We start from the raw sequence: 25,642 nt of genomic DNA, 5'->3' as shown, positions 1-25,642 counted from the left end.
AATACAGAAGCCAGTAAGAAATTAATCCCTTACAATTCTACTTGTGGAACAATTTGTTGTTTGATTTCCTGGAAAAGTGATGGTAACTGTGAGTGGAAACCTTGTGTATAATGTTGTATTTTTCCCTTAAGTGATTGGATGGGAAGAGTTAGGTTCTATATGTTTTAATAAAATGTACCTGTGTTGTTTGAAATCTTTGTTTCTAAAGCATAGGAATACTTTGTTTATGGTTTTTGAAAATATGATACAGGAGTAAATATTGGAAGAACAGTAGTTTTCCAGTGTACCATAAAGGGTAATGAAAATACAATACATGGATGCATAAAACGCTGACACATTTGTTGTGTCATGGATAGGCAGTTCAAGATAAAATTTCCTTCAATTTCTCTAAGGGAGATACTGAATGCTCAGTAGGGTTTCACTTATGGGGAGAGTAACAGAACTCCGGAGAAAGCTTTGATGTTCACCTCACTAATATTTCTTAAGAACAGACAAATACTTAATTGAAATGATTCAGGTATTGTTGATCTTACCTTTGGCCTAGGGATTGTACTAGTCACCTTTTGTAGATCACAAAAGTCCAGTCTTAGTGAACCTAATCAACATTTTACGTGATTTGAGTTTATTCATTTTTATTTCAGATAGCAGTTAAATTATTTTCCTCATTAAAATGTCATCAGTTAAGGAATTTGGTGTCAGTGGTTAGAATGCCTATAATGGGGAGTCTTCTCATTTTTTGATGTTCTTAGTTGCCTGTGATTTCTTTGTTCCCTTCCTGCAAGACACAGAGCACTCAGGATAAAGAGAAAGCTGAGCGGAAGAGAAAGGCAGAAGCAGCGAGGTTGCACCGTCAGAAGATAATGGCCCAGATGTCTGCCTTGCAGAGGAATTTCATTGAAACCCACAAGCTCCTGTATGAAAACACACTGGAGGCCCAGGGGAAAGATGATGCTATTATGGAAGAAGAAAGGTAAGTTAAAAAAAAAAAAGTCATACTTGTAGTGTATGACCTTGTTAGATGTTTGTAAGAATTCAGTTGGTTTAGAAAATCCGGCTGGTTATTTTATATCTGTGTCACTTCTGGTCTTACAGCATCTCTTCAGCGATTGATTACTCCAGAATTGCTTTGGGTCCCAAACGAGGTCCGTCTGTCGCTGAGAAAGAAATTTTGACCTGTATTCTTTGTCAGGAGGAGCAGGAAGTAAAGTTGGAAAGTGCTGCCATGGTATTATCTGCCTGTGTGCAGAAGTCAACTGCCTTAACTCAGAATAGGAGCAGGATTCTTGATCTCTCAGGAGGTACGTAGTTTTTCTTCCCTTAGACTACAAGCTGTTCTGTACCTGGACCTCAAACTCTTTGAGCCAAATGAACTCTTTTGTTTGGTCAGGTAAATGGCTTACTGTACTTAAGAAAAAAGGATGCAAACTTTTAAATGGCTTTAATCCAGGCTTTAAAACTTAAATGAGAAGTATATGAAGATTTGGGTTTGTTGTTGAGGGAAATCAGAAAATGCTTTGATCTCACAAGACTTGGTGGAAGTAGTTACTTTAGAGAAAAGCCAAGACTCTTCGCAGTTCCTGCTTATTCAAGTACAGCTGCAAATTTTCCCAATATGGAGGAAATAAATGAACATTATCAGGGGCCGATATGCCAGCCTGAAAAGGGCTAGGGTGTTTGTTTTAGATTGGTTTTTTTTCCCCTTACACGTCCAGGAAGTAATAAAAACAACAATACAAAAAACGGAAAAAAAAAAAATCTAAGCAATCTGTGATGTCAGCTGATGAGTGAACAAAAAATTGAATACAAGAAAGTTACACGATCACTAGAGTTACATTTGGTAATTAGCATATTGCTAGCAGGGAACACAAAGCCCAGCAGAATTTCTTTTGTAAGTCCCAGCTGAATAAACACAATAGAAATTTTGGTCTGTTATTTAAGGGAAAGAAGAAAATAAATACAAGGATAAGGGAGAACCTAGGTACTCGCTGACATTTTTGTTCCCTTTTTGAAAAAGGAAGTTAGTAATATTTCAAGATAGTTGCTGTCACAACCTGTAGTTTAAATTCCTTCTTATTTTCAGACGTGGGGGTGGTTTTTTGTGGTTTGTGGTCAGCTCATAGAGCAATGTCCTATCTTTTTCTTGACACTACTATGTAGAAAACAGCTTTAAATTACCTTTTGGCAGTTCATTATTCCTGCTTTGGTTTAGAAGTAAACTCTTGATTGTTGCCAGAGAAAAGATCATAATTTTTCTGTGTTTTTCCAGGGTATTACCCTATTTTTTTATCATGCTTACAAACCTTTTCCAAGTTGTTTCACTAATAAGATGTTCCAAGTTTTCTCCTCTGGATCATTAACAAGTACATTAACAATTGTCCTAGGCCTAGGACAAACTCCTCCAGAATCCTGCTTGATCCATTTTTCTTTTTATCAGCAAACTACTGGTAATGGTATTTTTGAGCCAGTTGTATAGAATTTTTATCTAGGTCATATACTAATTGTATTTATTTTTTCTGTGGTACCCTGAAGTACAGATTAAGTCCTGTGCTCTTGTAGTCAGAGACACTTGTAAATTTTCTGTAGCAACAGAAATGTTGGGCTATTGAAATAATTGAAAAAATAAGGGAATGGAGTTACTTTTTCTAAAGCTGTTTTTCTGGGCATTGTTTGTAGTACTTTAGACCTACTGCATGGTCCTCTGCTGCTCATCAGTTACAAGGAGGCCTGTAAGAACTTTTTTCTTTCAAATCTAAATAAATGGAAAAATGCTTGTTCCCCAGCAGAAGTGCAGATAGTGGCAATTCAGTGTTATGCCGAGGTTTGCTTTCTTATTTCAGTCTCCATTTGACTTAGGGCTGCTTCGGCTGCTGTCAAACAGAATTATTTTCAGTGCAATTTAGATTTTTGTTGTTGTTGTTCATTTTGTCAGATTCAAGTGTATTTGTTCAAAATCATGAGCAGTCCCCCAGAGGAGGCATGGAGGACTGCTGTTGTTCAGTATTATTTAGATATGTTTAAAGCAGAAGTGGCATCCCACTTTGGGTGCACATACAACACAAAGACATCCGTACATTCTCATAATGTTTCTGTTGTTCAGAGTGGTGCAAGATTAGTAAAAGACAGACTTGATTTTTGTTATTCAGCAGTGTTTTTTGTGTCAGTGGTTTGAAAATACAGAGGATTAGTTGGAGAAATTACTCATCCTACTTGTCCTTAGTAGTTTAGTTTTCATTTAAAAATAAAATAAGAAAGACATTAAAAGCTTCAGTGACAGTGAATCCAACCGCAGATCCATTCCAGTACAGAAGCCCCCTTTTTTCTTTTAACCAGTTTGAATTTTGGCATCTGTGTGGGAAACCTTCAGTAGTTTAAATGGGTACTCCATGTTACTGCTTTGCTGCATGAATACCCTGGGGAAGTTAGCTAGGTGGAGCTTTAATGTGACTGTGCAGACTGTAGGAAGATATCAGAAGGTTCATGTTCTGTGTAAATTGTTGTTAATTTCTGTTCATACTGATGGGAAGTTACATTACTGTTCATTCAATATTTTTTCTGCTGTGTGTTTCTAGATACAGTAGATCCTCTCTTCATGCACCCTGACTTACCTTGTGGGACCCACACAGGGAGCTGTGGTCATGTAATGCATGCAGCCTGCTGGCAGAAGTAAGGATGTCTCTTTGCTGCCTTTTAATAGTTTTTAATTAATCTATTTTCCAAATAATCTTAAGAGTACACTGAAAATAAAGTACAGTAAGTAGATACAGTAAGTGGATATTTAATTAAGGGATCAAAACTATTTGCACTCCTCTGAAAATGAAATATGGAACAAGGGATGTTTGACTTGATGAAGATAATAATCATCAAAAGTTTTAGGGCCTTCTGTGACCCAGAGAAGACTCTCTAATGACTTAATAATTTATGCAAATGTAAACAATGGAGTAAAACTGGTCAAGAATAAGAAACCATATTTAGTAGGTTTAATTTTAGCAACAATACCCTGAAAGTCTGTCACCAGGGTCAATACTTAAAGGGTGAGACTGATCTATTCCAGAGAGGTTCTGGCATCTAGAATAGAATATAAGGAATATGAATGGTTAAGTCTAATCAATATTTGTTTGTGACCCCTCCCATATCAGTGAAGAAACTCTTCATGAAAAGTAAGAGTGAAGAATTGATGCAATTGCTATAGATTTCATTTGATTTCTGTTGCTTGGAGGCCCACACTTTACACCAAATGTTTCAGATTTGAGTGCAACCTGAGCATTGAAAGACCAAGATTCCTAGCTTGGATAGGATACAATCATCCTGCATTTCACTCCACATAGGTCAAAACTATATAAGCATTGTGAAATAATAATATAATATAATAATATAAATAATCCCACTGAAGTATTATCAACAGGTAGAGTTGGGTCATGCAATTACAAGCGACCCTTTATATGACTTAGGTTACAATCTCTGGAGGTTTGTTGTTTGTACTTGTGCCATTTTACTTTAAAAAAATTGTACTAAATTTCTAGTGCTTACCATTCACTTTTCACTTTTCTCTATGTGTGTGTAATGCTGTTTTTTACAGTAAAAGAGTACAGAATAAATAGGTGCACACACTTAAAATGAAACAGATGTTCCTTGAGTATAATACCTCTGTTCTTGGCAGATCCATCTACATTTGCGTAGACCTAAGTAGTGTAACATTGGAGCTCAGTTCTTGCTCTTTTTAAGAAAGGCTGACTTCTGTATGGGTTAATGGGATTAAAATGGACAGCAGGCTCTTTGCATGTGGCATGGCACAGACGGTTTGAGTAGTCATTTATTACATTAGAGACATTTTAACTTACTAATATTTCTCCAAACAATGCCTGCCATGCCTTTCTGTGTGCAGCCTAAAAGTGCTGCAAATTCTCTAGAATGGAACAAGTTGAGATGAGAGGAATATCCTTGTAGTTGTATGTATGAGGAAGAGGAGTTGCTTGCAAAAATGTTATTATGTGGATGTGGGGAAAATAAATGTATGGGGTTTGTTTTGTTTATAACGAAATACTTTGCTAAATTTTCTGTATTCATTAGAAATTCTGCAGATGCCCCTGCACATACACGTTCTCTTCTCACATAAATGGGATTTTATTTAAGATGTGTAAAGAAAAAACAAAACTCACCAAAAAACCCCCCTAGTTACTAACTTGGTGTAGAAGTTAGATAATTTTATATCTCTCTCTAAGATCCTACATACTCGGTCTTAACATTAGGGGTGAATTTGTATCCAGAGAAGATGATTTAAACGTTTGATCTTTTTTTTTCTGTAAATACCAATGAGACAATAATGAAATTTGAAGGTTTACTGAGGGGACAAAAATTATAATGAAACCTGTAAAAAGATCATAGTTGTTTCTTACTTCCTTTTCAGTTTAACGGCGTTCAAAGTGTGATATTCTAATATATATTATTCTCTCTTCCTGTTAAAAGAAGGCTGCCATTCCGCTGTCTAGCCATGAGGCTTAGTAATTGTACTGAATAGCTGATTAATCATTTGTGAAATGTTACCAGTAGTGTTTCCTAAAATTAAAAACCACATGTTCAATACTGTTTCAAGTTTACTATAGTGAGTTGCATGTGAGAGTCATTAGAGACAGTGCTTCATTATGTTGAAAATAAGAGGGAAGAGTAGAAAAATGTGAGGACTGCTTGTCTGCAAAATCTTAATGAAATTTATAAGGCTATTATAAGCAAGGGAAATTTGCCATCATTTTCCCATCAGTGGTATACCATGCATTTTTGCATGAATTCATCTGTGTGCTCAAAGGTTTTATTATTTTCACATCCAAGCATGTAGAAGAGTTAGAAATCAAAGGAAAAGACTTGTTTGTTGGCTTGGATAAGTGTTTGCTGTATAATTAGACTTTGAACCTTTTGTTCATGTTGCATTTGAGCCATTCCACTTTCTAGTAATTCCCTTTTTAATGTTGTAGGTACTTTGAAGCAATACAGCTGAACTTCCGACAACGTCTGCATGTTGAACAGATATTTGACTTGGAGAATGGAGAGTATCTTTGTCCACTTTGCAAATCTCTGTGCAATACTGTGATTCCTATCGTTCCGTTACAGGCTCAAAAAATAAACAGGTGAAATTCCAGATTGGATAACCTCTAATTTAATAATAATAATAATAACAATAACAACAACAATAATAGTAATAACAAAAAATTACTTTGAGGCTGGTCAGCTTTTCAAATTTTTGGAAGGAAAACTTGATTTGAGTTTTCTCGTTTGTATAACATACTGCATATCTCCTTATTGATTGTTTAGCCAAATATACTTCTTTTGGCAGTAAATATTTTATTTTTTTATAAAATATTTTTGGGTTGTCTATTCTTTGGAGCTGAAATCAAATGAGAAAGTACCTAGACCTAGTATTTAGCTTTACACTCCATTTTATACTGTTTACTCAAAATTTCTGAAGCCAGTAAAACCGAGCAGATACTGAATTAATGTTTTTGGATCTAATTGTGCCCTCTGCTTTTTAAGTTAAGGTGGTTCTTGGAGTGTTAAAGTTAAACCTGCTTTCTATTTTTGTTTTCAGTGAGGATGCAGAGGCAGTAGCTCAAATCCTGTCCCTAGCTAGGTGGCTGGAGATTGTCACAGTCAGGATATCAGGCTACAGCATGAAAAATGCTAAAGGTTTGTTATCTTAATTTTTCAGCTGTTCTGTGGGTTATATGCCAGTACATGTTTTAACTAGTACCAGTAGAAGACTTCAAATAAAGAAGTTATTTTGCTGTCAATCAAGACAGTATCAAGTAAAGCTTGGGATAAAAGTTATTGCCCTTTCTGAGTTAATGTCTTGATTTTAGTGGCCTCACAAATTTTCCATCTTTTTGTTAATATTTCCATCTTTCCTGTAGAAAAAAAATTATGTGCACTTGGAGAGATTGCCAACAGACTAATGCTCATGGTTAATTAAACTTTTGTATGGACTGTGAGGTAGTAAAAAAGAGAACAACGAATTTATAAATGATTAAATGAAAGTAGCTATGAGTATTTAGAGAACAGAAGGCACAGAGAATCTACTGTTTTGGGGAATAGATGCAGATGTTACTTAAAGGAGGAATCATGAAATATAATCTGGCTGGTGAGGTGTGTTTCCAATTATTTTCAAATCAGTTTCAAATAAAAAGATAACTCCTTTTTTTAAACTGCTGTAAAAACTGTAACAGCTTCTTTGCTTTTTAATATGGATGTATTTATTTTTTTTCTGGAAGGAGAGAAACAAAATCTTCCACCTTTCACCAACAAGGGAACGGGGAACTCAGCTTTGGAATTCCATTCCATCCTTAGTTTTGGAGTTCAGTCCTCGTAAGTGTTACTGGAAGTGTTCTCTGCACTGTATTAATTTTGCCTTCAATACAATCCCTTCCCAGGTATACATCAGAATTTGTATTGAAGAAAGGCATGTGATTTGTTTGGTCAGACTAGGGGCTTACTTATTCTTTTCCATAAGCATTCACTGGATATTGAATCTCTGAGGAGCTAGGTGCACCTTTTGGTCAAATCCAGTCTGGTGCTTCTTATATTCTTGGTACAAAGCTAGAAGTGTGCAGTCTTCTAATCCACAATACCAGTGTTGTGGGTTACTTGCTGTGCCTCTAGGCAAATTATTTATTGTCTGTTTGCCTACATTTTCCTGCTACACATCTGTTTTGGGCACAGATTTCAGGTGGTTTTGGACACGATGATGGAATGTGGATCACTTAGAGGAATAAGGCTGTTGTCTGTTTCTATTCCTACTCTATTCTAAATTAAACTCAATGCCAACATTGAGTTTCATTTGAGACAGCAATTAGTGATCATGTTCCACATTACTAATTGTAACATTAGGCATGTTCATTTCCAGTGGGCAAAAGCATTTGCCCACTAAAACAGAATGAATGGGTAGATTCTTTTCAAGTGAGCTCAACTGTCCCTTAGTTCTTTTTAGGTCATGCTGTAAGTACTCTGCTACTTCAGACTGACATCATAGTTATGCAAAGTACACACATGTATCTTTTATTTGTAAAAAAATTTTTAAATGGTGTGTTGTCAGAAAGTTGAATCAAATTTTTTCTTGATAAGTGATCTTCTTGGAAAAGATTCTGTAGTTCAAACTTAAACCTGACTAAACCCCAGATTTTGTGGAACAATTGTTTTGTCCGTAAAGATATGGAGAATTAATAGGAATGTCATCTATTTCTGTTAGAAAGTTCTGTCTGTGATTTGGGGAAAAAAACCATAGGTCATTAAAACTGTTAAACACTTGTTTACATAAAACTGCATTGACATAAACTAACCTAATGTAATTTGAAAAGATCTTAAATGCTGAAAAATATGTTTAAAAACACCACTTGAAATGTCTTCCATTTTTAGCTCCTTATTATTTTCACTTCAGGACTTAAAGTTACAGTTTCTTACAATGTTTATTTTCATTGTACTTTACTTTGAAATGTTTGCATTTTTCTAATGTGAATTATAATGTGATAGACAGAAATAATACCTTCTGGCCTGCCAGTTCTTTATATCTCAATTTGTAAAGCCTTTTTTGTCAAGGTACTTGTTTAATACTGAAAACTAGGGAATTGTTTCATCTTTTCCAGACAAAGGGTCTTTGTTTTCAATATTTCTTTCATAAATAACTGTCCCGGTTTGGACTTAAACTTTGTTAGTGATTGATTACCCAGTAAGTCATTAACACTATTAATAACTGAGACTGAAATCTTCTTGTCTTGGTTTTGCAGAGCCAAGTACTCGAGCAGTATCAAGGAGATGCTGATTCTCTTTGCCACCACCATTTACAGAGTTGGGCTCAAAGTTGCTCCGAATGAAGCTGATTCCCGCATTCCTGTGATGACCTGGAGCACATGTGCTTTTACCATCCAGTGTATAGGTAAAATATAATTTCAGTTTGTTCCCTCTTGTGAATTGAAAATGTTACAGTTGCTTGATTGTTTAATTTTACATAATGTGATTGTACAAATAATAGTTCTACATAAGTACCAGCCATATGTAATAGTATAGCAAAGTGAATTATATGTAATTGCATATGTAATAACAGAATTATTATCTATAAACCATTATAAATATTAGGATTTTTTTTTAGATAGTAGCTCATGAATTACGGTACGGAATGCCAACATAGTGTTTAATTTGAGACAGCAGTTAGTGATCATGTTGCACATTACTAATTGTAACGTTGAGCATGTTCAGTTCATATCTTCAGGCTGCCAAAGATCATTGACCTGCAGGCATCTCCTACACTAAATATCCATTAGATGTGAAATAGTACTCCCCAGCTCACCATTTGGTTTTGCCTGTATTCTTAAAGAATTTTTGTGGGATTTGTAGAAGAAAGTCTCTTGTATTCTGCAATTGCTGAGTAGGTACCTGGTAGAAAAAGAAACAAAAGACCCACTGAAAAAACTACCAATAGAGTTCTCTGCCATGAATCTCTGAAGGCAAAAAAATTACCAGAAGAATTATTTCATTGTTTGGAATAATGTACCTATTTCTCTCATTTAATTTTTGTACTACATACACAATTAAGTTTGTGTAATAAACGTGAAGCTGTGAATAAATCTTCTGGCTAAGGCTTCCAGGTAGGGAAAAAGGCAAGAGCTAGGTCTAAAATGCATGATGAAGGGATTGAGAACGTAATTGTACACGCCCATACATGTGATTTGCCAGCTATACCGAGTATTTTTTGGTAAAGCTGTTGAAGTACAAGTTTTGTCTGCCTTAAATCTCTAGTGGAGTATCTGGAGTTCAGAAGGTTTTTAGGCAGGTTGGGAATATTCTGATAAGGCAGAAATAGTCACAGAACTGATTGCATCTTTAGTGATGGATACTATATTTTCAAATAGGTTGAGAAAATACTGGAACCCACCCACTTTATTAACATTACTGTACTTAATGCTGTGCAGGTTGGTTTTGTTTGATATATGAAAAAGATACTGGCTATCAAGGAGGAGTTTGCCAGCAGGTGCATACATGCAATAACTGTTACCACAGGTGTGATATTGAAGGCCTGTGTTAGTAGAAGAAAATTCAGGTCCTCTTGAGTATAAAGCCAGAGGGACCACTGTGGCAGTTTGACTTATCCTAGGCCACACCATGTCCTTGAATTCATTTCTGTTTGCAAATAGAGCAGGCTTCTGTGAAATTGTAAAGCAAAACAGCCTGCATAGCTTCAATATGCTGGTCTGGAGTCTAATTATAGTGCATTATTAAAACCATTTAATGGGCATGTAGCCGAGCTGCCTAAACAAGGGACTTTAGAGGAACCTCTAGAGAAGGTTCAAAGCATCCTTTGAAGGGTTGTGAATTCAAGGGATGTGAATTGGTATCATTGCCAAAAGCCAGACTCCTGAATAAAAGAAACAAACTCAAAAAACCCCTCGCCCTCCAAAACCCCACAACAAAAAGCCTCCAAACCAAAATCTCTCAATTCAATAAAATTTTAAACTTCCAAGTGTACTGTTTCATCTCTGAAAAGTGACTGAAGTACAAAAGCATTTGAATTGATATCTTTTTACTCATTTGAGTTAATTTGATTTCTTATTTTTATCATCTTATTTTTTCTTTATTGTTCCTTCAGAACTAATGCACTCAGGGGGGAAAGATGAACTGTATTCCAACTTGGAAGTTTTGTTTTCAAAGTCTTCCTGTTAAACTGCAGTCAAATGCGGTAGTGCGAATTTTGCCAGGTTGCCAAGGCAAGTTGTAGCTGCCCCAGCCCTGGCAGTGTCCTGGGCCAGGTTGGATGAGGCCTTAAGCAACCTGGTCTAGTGAGGGTGTCCCTGTCCATGGCAGGGGAGTGGGAATTAGATGATCTTTAGGGGTCCATTTCTGCCCTTAACCTTCTGTGATCCTGTGGTACATACGAGGGTAAGATGGCTGCACAGCATCTCTGTAAATGTAACTTGATGGTTTTGAGCATTGCATAAGGGTAACTGAAAATAAATCTGAATCTATAGAATGAATGTTTTATCATCATTTATATGAAGCAGCATTCCTATAAATCCTTAGGTAGCAAGGTCTGAAAACAGAAAATTTTAAAAAAGCTTACTTCAATAATTTGTCTTGGAAATAATCAGTGCCATTTAAGACTTTTTTTTTAAGAGAATTCTCTTATTGTAAGCTGAGCTTTAAATGGAGTGTATATGCTAAGAATAAATAAATATTTGGTTGTGTAGAAGAAAACTTATTTTTTCTGTTTAATTTCAAGAAAACCTCTTGGAAACAGAGGGCAAGCCTTTATTTGGATCTCTACAAAATAGACAGGTATGGATGAGTAAGATGTGCAATATATTTTAAACAAAAAAGTTTATTTATAATATACATGCGCCTATAAACCTGTCAAAACTGCTAACATCAAGATCATTCTCTGTTGAGGGATATCTCTCAATGTTTGGATTCATAGCATAAAGAGCACTTTGAGAGAATAATGTCTGCTTATATATGGATGTTCATATTAAATTAATTTATAAATGTCTTTATGTAGAAGTAGGTATGTTCTTAGAGTTCTATACCACTATTATATTTAGCCTTTTTTCCCGTTCAACCATTTTCTCTTGCGCTCTAGCACAGCGGCCTTAAAGCATTAGTGCAGTTTGCAGCTGCTCAGAGAACAACATCCCCACAGGTCCTGATTCAGAAACATCTGCTTCGTCTTCTAGGAGGTACTGTATTCCTTTTATTTACTACCTTCTGTGTTGCTGAAGTTTCTGTGCCAAAGTGGCACACAGGTTAACACAGCACAGAAACAAGGATCAACAGTGCTCGCTTCATTTGCCTGAAATCAAGGGGAGTAGACTGAACTCACCCCAGATTACCCAGACCTACAGATACGCAGGCCTGAAACAGATGGGTACCAGCTGTTTCTGGCAGTGTTCAGAATTACTCAGATTCTCTTCTAAACAGGTAAATAAATCTACGAAATAGGTATTTCTTAATTGTGAGACCTCATCTTCTCAGCATGGAGAAGAGAAGGCTCTGGGGAGGCTTCATTGCAGCCTTCCAGTATCTTAGGAGGGCTTATAAAAAGGAGGGAGAAGGGCTTTTTATAGAGAATGGATTGGGGCAGGACAAAGGGGAATGGTTTTAAACTGAAAAAAGGCTAGGTTTGGATTAACTGTTAGACAGAAATTCTGTGAGGGTGGTGAGGCACTGGAACAGGCTGCTCGAAGAAGTTGTGGTTGCCCCATCCCTGGAGGTGTTAAAGAACAGATTGGATGGAGCTGTGAGCAACCTGATGTAGTGAGTTACATTCCTGCCTTTGGCAGGGGAGTTGGAACTGGATGATCTTTAAGTTCCCTTTCAATGCAAACCATTCTATAATTCTGTGATTTTCAGTACTTTCAAAAGGCTGCTTGAAGCCTAGCTTAAGATATTTCAGTCTGGGGGAAAGCTAGTTTGAGGCATGTAGCTTTCCCTGTGTTTCATATTGATTGGGTTAGTATGGTGGCCTTTGTGAATCCCGCTCTCAGATTTGCTTTCTGTTAGATCAGGCTCTTAGGTGTGGTTTTTAGGCTTTTGTATGGGGTGAGGTGGTGAGGCATCTAGTGTTGAGGTGCCTGAGGACCTTCACCCTTAACACTGTGTGTGATTTATTAGAGCTGGAGAAGTAAAGGTCTCAGAATTTTTAAGATATGTTAACTAAGGTTGTCAGCTGTTAGGGTGTGTGGAAATCGCTAAACATGCACAGTCAGTTAAATCAGTGGTAAGCAGTTAGTTAAATAGATCCTTACTGTAGAAATTTGGACCTTTGTTTGATGAAAACACAGAAATGATAGAGGCTCTAAAATCAGATTCTGATACTACAGTTCAATCCTAAAGAAGAAAATACATAAAATACATACTAAACATATAACTGATGCTTTTCTTTTGTAGTTCTCCTACCAAACTTTAGAGGAGAGGACACTCCATCACTCTTAGAAGTAGATATGTTCCACATTTTGGTAAGAAGGTTCATTTTATTCTTCGTACTAATACTTTCTTTTGAGCATAAATTTTTGTATACTGTACTCTGTAAATAGTATCTGTTCCCTTGCACGAGTCAAATGATTATACATGAGCAACAATCAAATGATTACATATGACTTCTATATGTGCTTACTTTTAGTTCTGCTATCTTCCAAGTCTTTGTTGTCTTGTTATTATTAAATTTCATTCTTGAAGTCTAAATCTTCTTTTTACCACTTCCATTGTTACTAAGCATAAAAAAATAAATTTAAGGAATGTGCTCAGTTTCTTTCCCCCACTTTCCCTTCATCTCAGTCAGTATCTCACACCTTCTGATTCCTTCATATTTGGCTCTCATTACCTTCTGTATTTCCCTTAGCCTCTTTCCTGTCCTTAATACAAATCTGTATTACAGAATTTTGTTGCTTTAAAAAAAAAACCCAAGCAAGCAGAAAACATCCAGCAAAACCAAACTCACCAAATAAAATCTGTTTTGCCCTGGCTGCTCTTTTGTGTAATGCTTGGTCTCATTTCCCACTTTTTTCAGTGTACTTTGTCCTGTCTCAAAAGAACAGAAATTAAGCTTTTTAGGAACTGGCATGGTATATCTCTAAAGTGGCAATTACCATGCAACTCTGTCTGAGTTTCCTACATGCCCTAGTGCACAAATGGTTAATACTTTCCAGTGAGTTTTTTGCTAGACTTTGAATTAAAACCAGCAAGGTAGATTAACTTACTCAAACTACAGAAAAAATACGAACGTGTCATAAGAGTATAATTGCCATCCTTGTATCTATTACCAAATTTTTGACACTTTAATATTTGCCTCTTCCTTTTCACTGTAGGTGGGAACTGTGTTATCCTTTCCGTCTTTATACTGGGAAGATGCTGTAGACTTGCAACCTTCATCAGTTAGTTCAGCCTATAACCACCTCTACCTCTTCCATCTGACAACACTGGCGCACATCATGCAAATCATCATCTCTTCAGCAACAGGTAAATGTGTATTTGTACTGCATTTTTCTGGCATTTTTGCAGTTTCTTAAAAATAATGGATTGATACCATTAGTGTCTTCCAGGTATAAACATACTCATAGTAAGTGACTCTTAGGTTTAGATAGTAATAACTGTTTTCTGATGAAAGTTAATTAGTGCTACATCAAGTTCAGAGCATTTTATTATATCACTTCTGTGTGCTTAGGCTAAGGAAACAAAATAGTTATTGATGTACCAGTACTTGCTCCGGTCAGTCATTTCAGGGGGGTAACTGTCCCTTCTTCACTCCTTGCAGGAGAATCAAAGCTCTGCTAGCATCACTGAGCTGCCCATTGATAATCAATATGGATTTGAGAAATAAAATTTTCTTTACCCTTCAACTTAGTAAATACCCAGATCCAAACTACAGAATCCTGTAAACTGATAAGAGAGAATTAAATTTTTCTCTCTATTTCATAACATTGTTAAAAATTACGAGTAGCCTGTAGACTTTCTAGCTAGTACTTTTTTTTTTCTTCAGTATGATAGGAACTAAAAAAAAATCTAGACGTTTTAAAAAATTCCTGTAGCTTAAGCTATGTAGGGCATCTTCAAAAGTTCAAGGGAAGGAAGCAGTTTTTGCATGAGGATAAGCAATGAGGGAATAGTCCTGATTCTTCCTTACAGCATTTAGTTTTAGGAGAACATTTTTAAGACAGAAAACAGCAAATAAAAAAGAATTAAGCAAATTAAAGTGGAATTAATTCTGTAGTGCAGTTGAATAATAATAAAAAAGGTTTTCATATTTGTAAAAGAGAAATGTGTCAGGGTGGAGTGCATTGACAGTGGATTCATCTTTTTGTGTGCAGAATCCCCTGCTGCTCACTCTTCTGACAATGGTGAGGAGGCACAGTCTGCACAGTCTTTCTGTAGAGAGCTTTGCCAGCACACCAGTGGGTAAGTAGCAGTTCAACTGTAGCGTTACATTTTCCTGGAGAGACAGCAATCCACAGGATTGGCCAGGACAGCACAGAAGATAGGAAAAAATCACTCATTTTGTGTGGGGAGTAAGCACAGTGCCTTGTGCTTTCTTCCCATGCTCCTGAACACTGAAGCTGGTGAAAGAAATGCTTTTAGTTAAAGTGGCTACTTTTTGTGAACAGCAGAGTAAATCACTAGCCTGAGGATGTAAAAATATCCATTGTGGAGAGAATCAAGTCCAACTGCAGTATTCTTTTTTTCTTTGTTTGGATTACTGTGGTTTAGATCTCTTGTGTTATAAATGGAATCCAGAGAGAAGGAAATGGTCCTACTATAAACGGGGGATAAGTGTAAAGCTGAACATTGTTGCTTATTTGAATGTTGGTGCCCGTTTTTCAGACTCTTCTGACAGCTACAGCTGTCTAATTTGAAGATTTAATACAAGTGTAGTTCATGAACTCAGTACTCATTCCTTGGGCAAAGGGGAAGTTGGAGGTTAAGTCCTGGTGGCTGTGTTTCACCAAATTTGGGGTACTTGGGGATTGCTTCTACATAGCTAGCATTCTACCACTGCTAGCCAAAATGTGATAGTGCTAGAATGATTTGCACTATGAACTACTGCAGCTATTTCTCATTTGTGTTTTACAGTTGTTTTAGTCAGGATATTCCAGGCTGGCTTGTGTGGGATTGTGTTAAAAAAGGCATCATGCCTTACCTTCGTTGTGCTGCTTTATTTTTTCATTATTTGCTGGGAGTTTCTCCACCTGAGGAACTACTACAAGGTAAACATGAAAAAACTAATGTATGACCTTCTTTGTCTTGAAAGAATTTTTAAATGTTCACAGTAACTTAACAGTAGGCAATACATGAAAGTAAGACTTGGAAAGTAAAGGAATTACTAATCTGTGAAGGAAGGGATGGGAATGTGAAGCTGTTGTCTTGGCCTTCTTTGCATAGAGGGACGTCACTTCTGAGTATATGCCAATATGTGAATTATCAGTGACGTATTGGTAGTAAGTACTTGATAACGATTCTGTGGTTTAAGGATAATTTCAGGAATTTAGGTTACATCACCTGAGAAATTACCTGGAATATATTTTAAAAACTCAGTGGTTTTGTGTAGTGCTAATGTTGGTAAATGCTAAAGATACAGGGATTGAGGAAAACAAAGCCAAATAGATACAAAGCACATTAAAAAACTTAAGCCTCTTCCTTGAAGGATCCTAATGCCTTACTGATACTAACCCCAAAAATAAATATTTCATCATGTGTCAAAATGCAGTGAAACACAGAATCATCAACTATTTGAAAAGAAGGACAATGGTTTTTATTAATAACTGAGACAAAATATAACATGCATAATATATAGCAACAAAAATACAAAATTTATATAAATAAAACTGTTGACTAAGTTTGAATTCTATTATGATATACAAGTCAAAATCTGTGCACATTGCGATATGCTGTTATCCTTACCAGGAGTCTGGATCTTTGATCCTGAAGGGAAGAGTCTTTCTGGTCAACCAACAATGTAATTTTCTTTAGCAGAGACAATAAATGACCACCCAGCAAACTATAAAATTGCCCCAGTTTTATGTAATGTTAGCACTGGCTTGATTACAGCAAAATTTAATATCATTGAGGACTATCATGAGAGTAGTGAAAAACTAAAATGCAAGTACAGAAATCTACTGCACTTGTGTTAGTTATTGTGCAGTAATTTAAGCAAGGGATTCTGTTTTGACAGTAACTTATGCATTAAAAATAATAATATATATCAAATTTGTTTAAACAGATCCTCAGCTAATCCAAATTATTATAGCTCTGCTTAAGCTGTCAGAATAATCTCAATTGTACTATGTAGGATCTGTGCTGACGCTGTAGGATACAGACTGTTCAATGGAACAGGGATCGGGAGATTTCTAGTTTTGACTGATTTATTCAGCAGTGCTGAAACACTGAAACAGTTTGTGTCTTCTGCAGTTTCTGAAGAAGGTCAATTCAAGGCACTTTGTAGTTACCTCTCTTTACCTACAAATTTGTTCCTGCTCTTCCATGACTATCGGGACGCAGTAAATCCACTGCTTCAAAGGTACGAACTGGGACTGGTCAGTACTCCCCATGTACCCCATGTTTTTCTGTTGTGGTGGCCCTGTGGGAATTCTGTATCAAAATTGATAGCAAATGACTGAGCTCAAATTAATACTGAAGTTCTAAACATTTTGCACAGGTACGCTGAATGTCTTAAAGCATTTCAAAACATAAAGCACTCTCTATGTTATGATATTTCTAATATTAAATAATTATAGTTTAAGAGACTAGTGCTTGTAGACCTATATGAAACCATACAGACTTGTTTGATATGCCAGTCCATGCTCATTTGCCCATTTTAAATCTGTCTGCAGCAAAAGTGAGTGCTGATTACACAAGCTATAAAATGAGAATGGAGAAAATCACATAGCTGGCAGGGTGAGGCTGTGGATTATTTCTTCTCAGCATTTGCAAAATACACTGGTGGATATTGAAATTGGCTTAATGGTTAATAGTTGCAGTTTGAGCATTACATACACTGCCATGCAATCATGGAATCATAGAATGTTAGAGGGTTGGGTCCTTAAAAGATCATCTGGGTCCAACCTCCCTGCAGGGAGACCTTCCTCTAAACCAGGCTGCTCCAAGTCTTACTCAGCCTGACCTTCAACGCTTCCAGAGTTGGGGCATCCACAACTTCTTTGGGCAGTCTATTCCAGTATCTTAACCACCCTCAAAGGAAAGAATTTCCTCCTAATTTCTAACCTAAATTCATTCTCTTTCAGTTGGTGAAAATAGTAGTAAAGAAAGCATTTTTTCTTTAGCAGTAAAGAAAGAATTGGTTAAATTCTGCATTCAAAACCTCAAATTAAATAAACAGACACACCATCTCGCGTCTCCAATGAAGAATAACTTAGCTATATTATGTTGGAGAATGTCTCTGTATTTAATGTGACCATTTAAGCACCTGGTGGCAGTAACGATTATTCCTGGTTCTTGGTGGAATTCTTTGACTCACATTAGCTTTTATTGCATTGTTGTTTGGCTGGGTTTTTTAAACTTTAGTTGTCTTAACCTTTGTTGTCTAGATTTCCTCAATTTTGGGACATTTTGAACTGTTGATTTCTAACAGTCCATGTAGCTGATCTAAACAGTTCCCTACATACAGTTTTATTATCATCAGTTCCATTTGTAGCATATATTGTTACTTATAAATTAATAGATTAATTTTTGCAAGTAAACTGTTAAATAAGTTTGTCTTCTTCCCTACATGTTTGCTTAAAGACCTAGAAGTGCTTCTAAGAGAATGATGAAGATGTTGCTTGTGAACATTGGGAAAGATCACTAGAAGCAGGATTAACAAAGAGTTACAGTGCTCCCAGTCAGAAAAAGAGGTTTCAAGTAGGAGGCTACATATTTAACGTGACAGTTGCCAAATCATCATGCAGGTTCCCATATGTTTTTTCACAGAATCTTATTTCAGGAGACTAAATTTGATGATTGTTGAGAAATGTGTTAAATGAAGCATGCTAGATTGACCATCTGCTGCCGTTCTTTCTCTCTTCCCCCTTTTTTTTTTTTTTTTTTTTAGAAATAACTTAAAAGACGTCTTAAACATACCGGTTCCTCTGTTCAGTAACTGGCCAATATCTGCCACTGTTTTGATAGATGTGTTTGGCCATTCTAAGCAAGCACACCTCATGCAATAAACCACTGTAAAATAACCATTAGGTAATGATTATATAATAAAGCCAGCAAGTTTTTCTTTGAGAAAGTACAATATTTATTTATGCTGTGTCTTGTAGCACATGTATTTCAAAAGGTGCTGTGTATTGTAGCCCACTTTGAGAAACTGACTATGTCTCAAGACTGCTTGGATTTTTTAACTGTGTAAATCTTGTGTTTTCATGTGCATTATGTTAATGTAAGTGTTTTTTCATGTAGGTGTTTCCTCCTGCATTCAAACTTAAAACAGTCTCCTGAAGAAAACTATTAAAAAGCACCCCTTTTTTTTCCTTGCAAAGTTTTAGGTAGAACTGTCAATGCCTTTATCAGTGTTTTGTGTTTGCTTATCACTTACTAGTTTCATTTAATGAACCTAATTGTATATTTTTTTAAATGCTGTCATCTGCAAATGTTTTTTTGAAATAGGTGGTGTACTGATCCAGTGGTGTTGAGTTGTTTGAAAGGGAAAAGCATTGCAATAAGGTAAGCTGCTTATTGTTGTTTTCTTCTGTTTTTGACTTAAAACACTTGAAAGAATGAAGTGCTTGTTGTGGGCAAGTTAGAGACTTTGTATTTTATTCCTTCTACTCTACTACTAGAAGTAAATTTATCTTCAAATGTCTTTTTTATTATTCCTCATACAGTGACTCTTCATTGAGGTTGTTTGACAAGTAATCTGTCCTGCTCTAGGAAAGAGCAAAAGCTAACTGAAATATCTGAAATGTCCTAATACATGTAGGTTGTATGTGAAATTTAAGTTCAACACCTTTGCTGGAATATAGAAATGTTGAAGCTCCCATGTGGAGCATCTCATTTGGGATCCCAGGACTGAAGAATTGCTCTACAGTTGTGGACTTTTGCAGAAATGACCAAAAGCTTAACAGGGATTTGTGTTTATTTATTCCATTGTTTACTTTGATCTTTATTATTCTCATAATAATTCTATTCCACTTACCTAGGTATCCTAGGAAAAGAAATCATTTAATAGAGCTTCCTGAAGACTACAGTTGCCTTCTGAACCAAGCCTCTCAGTTTAAGTAAGATGTGGCATATTTAGTTGTGTTGTTAGGTGTTTTGTCACTTCTAGTGAATTTTATATTCTTTCACTTACCGTAACTGGTGTTGAAAGAATGCAGAAATTATTTTGAAGTGAAGGCATTATTGTGGTTATACTGGCCAATAATAGCACCTGTCCATTTTAAATGTGAAACACAACAGCTTGCTAAATGAAGCCACTTGTGTTTGATCAGACAGCATATAAAATTTTTATTGCTTAGTCTGCTTTCTCCTGTGCCATGTGCATTTGGTTTGGCCATAAGCCTGAAAATTATTTTTGCACTGGACACAAGAAGCCCAGATGATGGCACTGTTTTATGCCAAGAAGAGTGAATCATAGGATAATTGAGGTCAGAAGGGACTTCTGTTGATGGTCTACTTCAGCCTCCTACTCAAAGCACATATCTTGCAGATAAAACATTTCAAGCAGTGTGAAAATACAACATAAGGAGGCAGATACGTGAAATGATTGAGACATAGTATGTCTTAGGTTTTGTTTGATTGTAATTTGGGGTTTTTAATTGATTGGCTAGGTCTTCTGGGTTTTTTTTTAAGGAACATTAACCTTAGTTGACATTTGGTTACACTTCTTCTAGATGCCCACGGTCTTCTGATGATGAACAAAAACACCCTGTATTGTGTTTATTCTGTGGGGCAATGTTGTGTTCCCAGAACACTTGCTGTCAGGAACTAGTGAATGGGGAGGAGCTGGGAGCCTGTACTTCTCATGCTCTTCAGTGTGGAGCTGGAGTCTGCATGTTTCTCAAGTAAGTAGCCAGAATTCAATGTGTTGAAGAATAAAGGGGAATATTAGAAAGACAGAATTCACAATATTGTCGAAGCATTTGATTCTTTTGGTCTGAGATAAAGAAGCACTACTTTGACATAAATTATAGCTCACCAAAAAGGGAGGAGCCTGCTTGGAGTTGTGTTTTAAATGTAGCTATTCTTTTCTTTAAGAATCAGGGAATGCAAAGTTGTCCTCATTGAAGGTAAAACCAGGGGCTGCTTATATCCTGCACCCTATTTGGATGAATATGGAGAAACAGATCCAGGTCTAAAGTAAGTAAATCCTTGACTTCCTACCTTTCCATTTTTATATCTCTTTCTTTCCCATACTCACTGGAAAATACATTCTTCTGGCTAGTGTGTACAGCACTGTGTGTAATGTGTGTCTTGGCCTGGGGAACTGCTGGCAATTTCCTGTCAGGAGTGCGTAGTTTATAATGAGAAAAGACACATTTTGGTGCTGTTAAACTTTCTTTTCTCAAGAATGCTTTGTATGCATTTCATCAGAAACGTGAGAACTGCCACTGCTGAAGTGTCATCACAGAAATGGCAGTCATTGCTTGTCACAAGTAGAGATATTTTTACATTTCCAATAGACTTGTTGGGATTTAATTAGTATTTAATTAGTCTAGTGTTAATGTTAGCCTATTAATTGGGCAGTTTATCTGTTGCTTTTCTGATATGCTAACTGGTTATTCTCTCTTCCCCTCTGAAGAAGAGGCAATCCCCTGCACTTATGTCAGGAGCGTTACCGGAAGCTCCATCTGCTGTGGCAGCAGCACTGCATCATAGAAGAGATTGCCAGAAGCCAAGAAACGAATCAGATCTTCTTCGGATTCAACTGGCAACTGCTCTGAGTCTCTTGATTTTAGTGAAGACTCTTACCTGTGGCAGTGCTTTGGAAAAGGAAAGGAGGGTGGCAAAAAAAAATCTACTCAAGTGGTTTCTGTAGTTCAGACAGTTAATTGGTGCATTCGCTAGGTTGGATGTATCACTGATGCATTAAAACAGAAACTCATATCATATATTTTCCTTTTTTTTCTTTCCAGAAAAAGGGAAAACCACATTCTAGAATTATTACTGAACCAGAAATCTTTCCAATTTTTTCAGAAGTTTGAATTGTTTCACGTCTTCATGAGGACAGTTCCCAAATGCTGTGTTTCAGAGCACACACCACATTTGTCTCTTCCATGCCTTGAGAACATATCTAAATGGTGTTGCCAAGGAAAAGCCTCTTTTGCTTTCTTCCTGGGTCTTTTCCCAAGCTTAGTGAAGCTTTAAATAGATGGAGATAATGTTGGAGTGGAAGTGGTGCCAGGTCTTTAGACACCTGCAGCGACAGGTACAATAAAGAATAAGTTTTACAGAAAAAGCTTGCATTCAGATATACCTTGGGATTTAATGAAGATTTATTTCAATGATTTTCATTGATGAATTCTTTAAATGAGATGTGTGGGATAGAAAGTGCATGGGGGGATTACCATCTTGGTTGTTGCATCAAAAAATTAAGTCTGTGCTTTTTGCATTGCCAGAACTGCACTTTATGTAATGAATTTATCCTCCATTAATGTGTACCATAAGAGGTCTGGGGCTTCACCATTTGCCTAGGTTGTGGTTAGTTTTACTTCCTGAACAGTTTTTCATCTGAAACCTTCCCCAGGAATCAAAAGTGAAAATAATGCAGGTAGGTAGGTGTAGTGTAGCCCTATAAGCTGTACATGAGCCAGAGACCTCCGTAAAGTAAATGGCCTTCAAAGCTCTCACTGGACTAAAATCAAGGCCCAAGAGCAGCAAGTTTTTGAATCAGAAGTTTGCCCGTATCTGAAGGATTTTCCACTCATCATCCTCTGTCACTATTGTTTGGAGCATGTTTTGGAGTCTGCATAAATGAAATGGTGTGTTTTGAGAGGCATGTTCAGTGGTTCAATGCCAGTTAGAGCAGAAAAGGGAAGAAGAGGTGGCTAAGTCTGTCTCTTTACCCTTCAGTAGTTAATGGCACATTGTGATTGAATTCTCTCTCAATGATAGCTTCAGTTCTAAATGTTTGTTGTTTTCTGAATTTCAGCCATAATATACATGAGAGAGTTTGTAATGTGAGGGGTAAAAACTCTTCCAGGAGATGCCATTTCCATGTGAAAGTTTGGAGTTGTCATTACCCTCAATTTCCCTGCCCCTTTGCTATTTGGGTTCTTTTGTGCCATTTTAATAAGACTTTCAAGGGGTTTTCAAATTATGTCTGAGTGTGGTTTTGTATTATTTTGTTTTGTTTTCCCACAATTACATGAGAGATAGAATCACAATTAATGATTTTAATTTAATTACCATTCTTCCGGGGTTTTTTAAAATGTTTTTTGAGTATGTATTTATGAGTGCACTGAACAGCACCATAACTAGTGTAAAGATGGAATACCAACAATCTCAACCATTGTTCTGGTTTCAAATACTTTCTAAAAACTTTTGCTGGAATCCTTCCCCAGTGATACAAAAAGTTGGTTTTGGTATATTTTCCAGGTGTTCTGTGTCTTGAAATTAAGACCATTCTCCGTATTTTGGTTCTGTCAGATTTGAAACCTGAATATTAAACTCTATAAAGACAAACATTAATTCTTTTAGTCTTCTCTAAAACATGTTTGAAATACATACTGAGTTTAGAACAGTTGTAAAGAAAACTTGCATGCAGTGGTGATTTTTATGTCATCAAAACACTGCTTACCAACAAAAACACTGAATTAAGACGGGCAAATGCCTCAGTGATACCAAACCTGTATTCTCTTACTGTTTCCCTCTGATATTTATGTATTCAGTCATCAAAAACTTTCCATTATCTTGCACTTCACCAATACAAAATTTCCATTATCCAATATGCAGTGAGAATCACTTTATTTTGTTTTCTGTCTGAACTGTAGTATTCAAGGACAGGAGCTGGTAAGAGCCGGTGAGCTCCTTTAAAGCTCTGGAAGTCTCTTTGCAGCTAAAGAAGTGGGAGAGGAAGCCTGCATCTTTCCGTATGTTTGCACATACTAATTTAGCAAATGGGCTCCCGTATCATTCACTGACTAGCGTGGTCATCTTTCATTTCATAAATTACTATGCAGTTTTGTTCACTGTGAGTATAATCTGTATTAGTGACCGCAAGATGCTTATGCCACTTATTTCTGTTCCATCCAAGCTGACAGAAGTTATTTGATAATGCACATACTGGTATCTTAAATTGCAAAAATGTAAATTTGAAACTTGTATAATGTTCTTGTGCTTTTGAAATAAAATATCTTGTATATGTATATTTAAAAAGAAAAAGAAAATAAAGTAACTTCTCATAGATTATTCAGTTTTTATTTGAAGGCACTTTGGCACCTCACAGTTCATTTTCCAAGGGTGTTACAGTGGTGTCTGTTAGTATGCTAAAGGAGAAGAGCTGGTAAATGGTAAAAGGTTGGTAAACTACCAGTTATCAGTGTAGGCTGTATCCTGGTCATGCTGTAAGGAACAGTGTCATGCTTTTTCTTATGTAAAGATACACTTCAGTTGAAATTTACCCTAGTATTTTACAGATGCAAATTCCTGCTGTGTCTGCCTAAATTTCTAAAAGAAATCTTAAGTACAGAATATAATATTTACATGCCCTGAAACTGATCTAGTTGAGTGTTTCTGGTTTTGTATCTTCTCGAAGAACTGGCTGTTCTGCTTGGCAGCAGCTTAACCTCTAGAAAGGGAAACTTGATGGTGTTGGTCTAGTGTGCTGTGTGATACATACTTCAAAAAAAGTGGCTTATTATAGACCTAAGAAAACAGTCAAGACATCTTTTACATAGATATGGCCAGTACTTCTTCCTCTTTTTTATGTTACAGGCTTCTGGTTGTCGTCATGTCCTCACTGCTTTGTTGAAGCTTTGGGCACCATTTGGGTGTTAATGATGTTGCTCTTTATGCTTATTCTTGGTGAATGGTTTTTAAGAACTAATTCCTGAAAAGGTAAATGGTAGAAGTAGATAGATTGAAGTCTAGTAGCAAAAAGGTTCTGAAGAAAATTAGAACAAGAATCTTACTAATTAAGGGAAGAAAGAAAAGAAGCCACAGCACTATTTCTTGTGTAATAAAAATCTCAATGTACAAAGTAATATAGAGGAATATTTTCACTATTATATGCTTTGCATTATGGTTGAAATCCACTTTATTTTCTAGACAACAACCTTAAATAATCTCCAATGTCAACTAGTCAGATTCGTAAAACAACATCTAAGTTGTTACTTAGATTCTTCTAACCTATTGATAAGGTGTTCAAAGATACTTTACCAAAAATAGAAGTTGTTTTGTTTCTATGGCGCAATCTCTTCTGTTTTTATCAGTATTTTGCAGGTGGGTTAAATTGGAAGGTTGATAAAGGAAAAAAAAGATGGCTAATAACAAAAATCCACTTCCTTACATGTATCTCAAATCTAGTTATTTCTAATCCTAGCTACATTTCTCTGGAGTTGCATTCAGTACAGTCAAAATCATACATGAAAGTGAAGTAATGTAAAGGAAATTTGCATTTAAGGAGAGCAAGCTGAAATTCTAAGAGGTGAGATATATATATTCATGATTTTGTATAATGGTGAGTAAGAGACCAGGTAGAGAGTTAAACATGAGACATTAAAATGGGACCTGACTTTTCTTATTGCTGTCTGACTATTGTTCATGAGATCAGTGTCAAGGAAAGGAGCATAGTTTGTGCTGTATAAGTACAGGTTGTCAAACAGCTTACAGTCCATCAGACTTAATTTTAGGAAATTTCCAGGTTTCATGCTTGAGTGAATGAACTGCAGCAAAATGTTGTGAAGCATAGAGTGGGGGCTGTGGATTTCATGATAATTTGAACTCCTTGCTGTATTTGTGAAGATGTGTGGTTAGTCTTTTTCAGCAGACTGCGGGACCTTACATTGTGCCTGAAATGTAATATTGGCCTCTTTGGGGACAACTATTGTGATGCACATCCCAAGGTACTAGAGTTCCTGGTTGAACTATGCTCATTTTAACAAAATCCTTAGTGTGCTGCATGTTTATATTTCTTACTATTTTTTCTCTCTGATCAGCATAGGAGCAAGTGTTTTCAGTGGCA

General features: G+C 36.3%; 1 protein-coding gene across 4 annotated transcripts in view; it reads left to right on the top strand.

Moving 5' to 3' along the window:
* UBR1 (ubiquitin protein ligase E3 component n-recognin 1) overlaps window positions 1-23,862 on the top strand; it is a 58,556-nt gene extending 34,694 nt beyond the window's left edge. For 2 of the 4 annotated variants that reach the window (XM_040066617.2, XM_040066616.2), the window contains exons 29-47: window positions 789-970; window positions 1,093-1,298; window positions 3,570-3,663; window positions 5,967-6,119; window positions 6,578-6,675; window positions 7,257-7,350; window positions 8,766-8,914; window positions 11,252-11,307; window positions 11,609-11,705; window positions 12,916-12,983; window positions 13,833-13,983; window positions 14,832-14,919; window positions 15,592-15,725; window positions 16,927-17,035; window positions 19,126-19,182; window positions 19,659-19,736; window positions 20,352-20,522; window positions 20,716-20,817; window positions 21,260-23,862. In XM_040066617.2, the coding sequence (XP_039922551.1) occupies window positions 789-970; window positions 1,093-1,298; window positions 3,570-3,663; window positions 5,967-6,119; window positions 6,578-6,675; window positions 7,257-7,350; window positions 8,766-8,914; window positions 11,252-11,307; window positions 11,609-11,705; window positions 12,916-12,983; window positions 13,833-13,983; window positions 14,832-14,919; window positions 15,592-15,725; window positions 16,927-17,035; window positions 19,126-19,182; window positions 19,659-19,736; window positions 20,352-20,522; window positions 20,716-20,817; window positions 21,260-21,401 (2,229 nt within the window). In that variant the 3' untranslated portion in view covers window positions 21,402-23,862. Of the gene's footprint in view, window positions 1-782; window positions 971-1,092; window positions 1,299-3,569; window positions 3,664-5,966; window positions 6,120-6,577; window positions 6,676-7,256; window positions 7,351-8,765; window positions 8,915-11,251; window positions 11,308-11,608; window positions 11,706-12,915; window positions 12,984-13,832; window positions 13,984-14,831; window positions 14,920-15,591; window positions 15,726-16,926; window positions 17,036-19,125; window positions 19,183-19,658; window positions 19,737-20,351; window positions 20,523-20,715; window positions 20,818-21,259 lie in introns of all 4 variants that reach the window. The other 2 variants (XM_040066615.2, XM_040066614.2) reach the window with 1 other exon arrangement.
* The last annotated feature ends 1,780 nt before the right edge of the window (window positions 23,863-25,642 follow it).

The sequence above is a fragment of the Hirundo rustica genome, chromosome 6 (genome assembly GCF_015227805.2).
Source record: "Hirundo rustica isolate bHirRus1 chromosome 6, bHirRus1.pri.v3, whole genome shotgun sequence".
NCBI classification, from domain to species: Eukaryota; Metazoa; Chordata; class Aves; order Passeriformes; family Hirundinidae; genus Hirundo; species Hirundo rustica.
The sequence above is the reverse complement of the archived record's forward strand: the minus strand, read 5'-3'. Positions and strand labels throughout refer to the sequence as shown.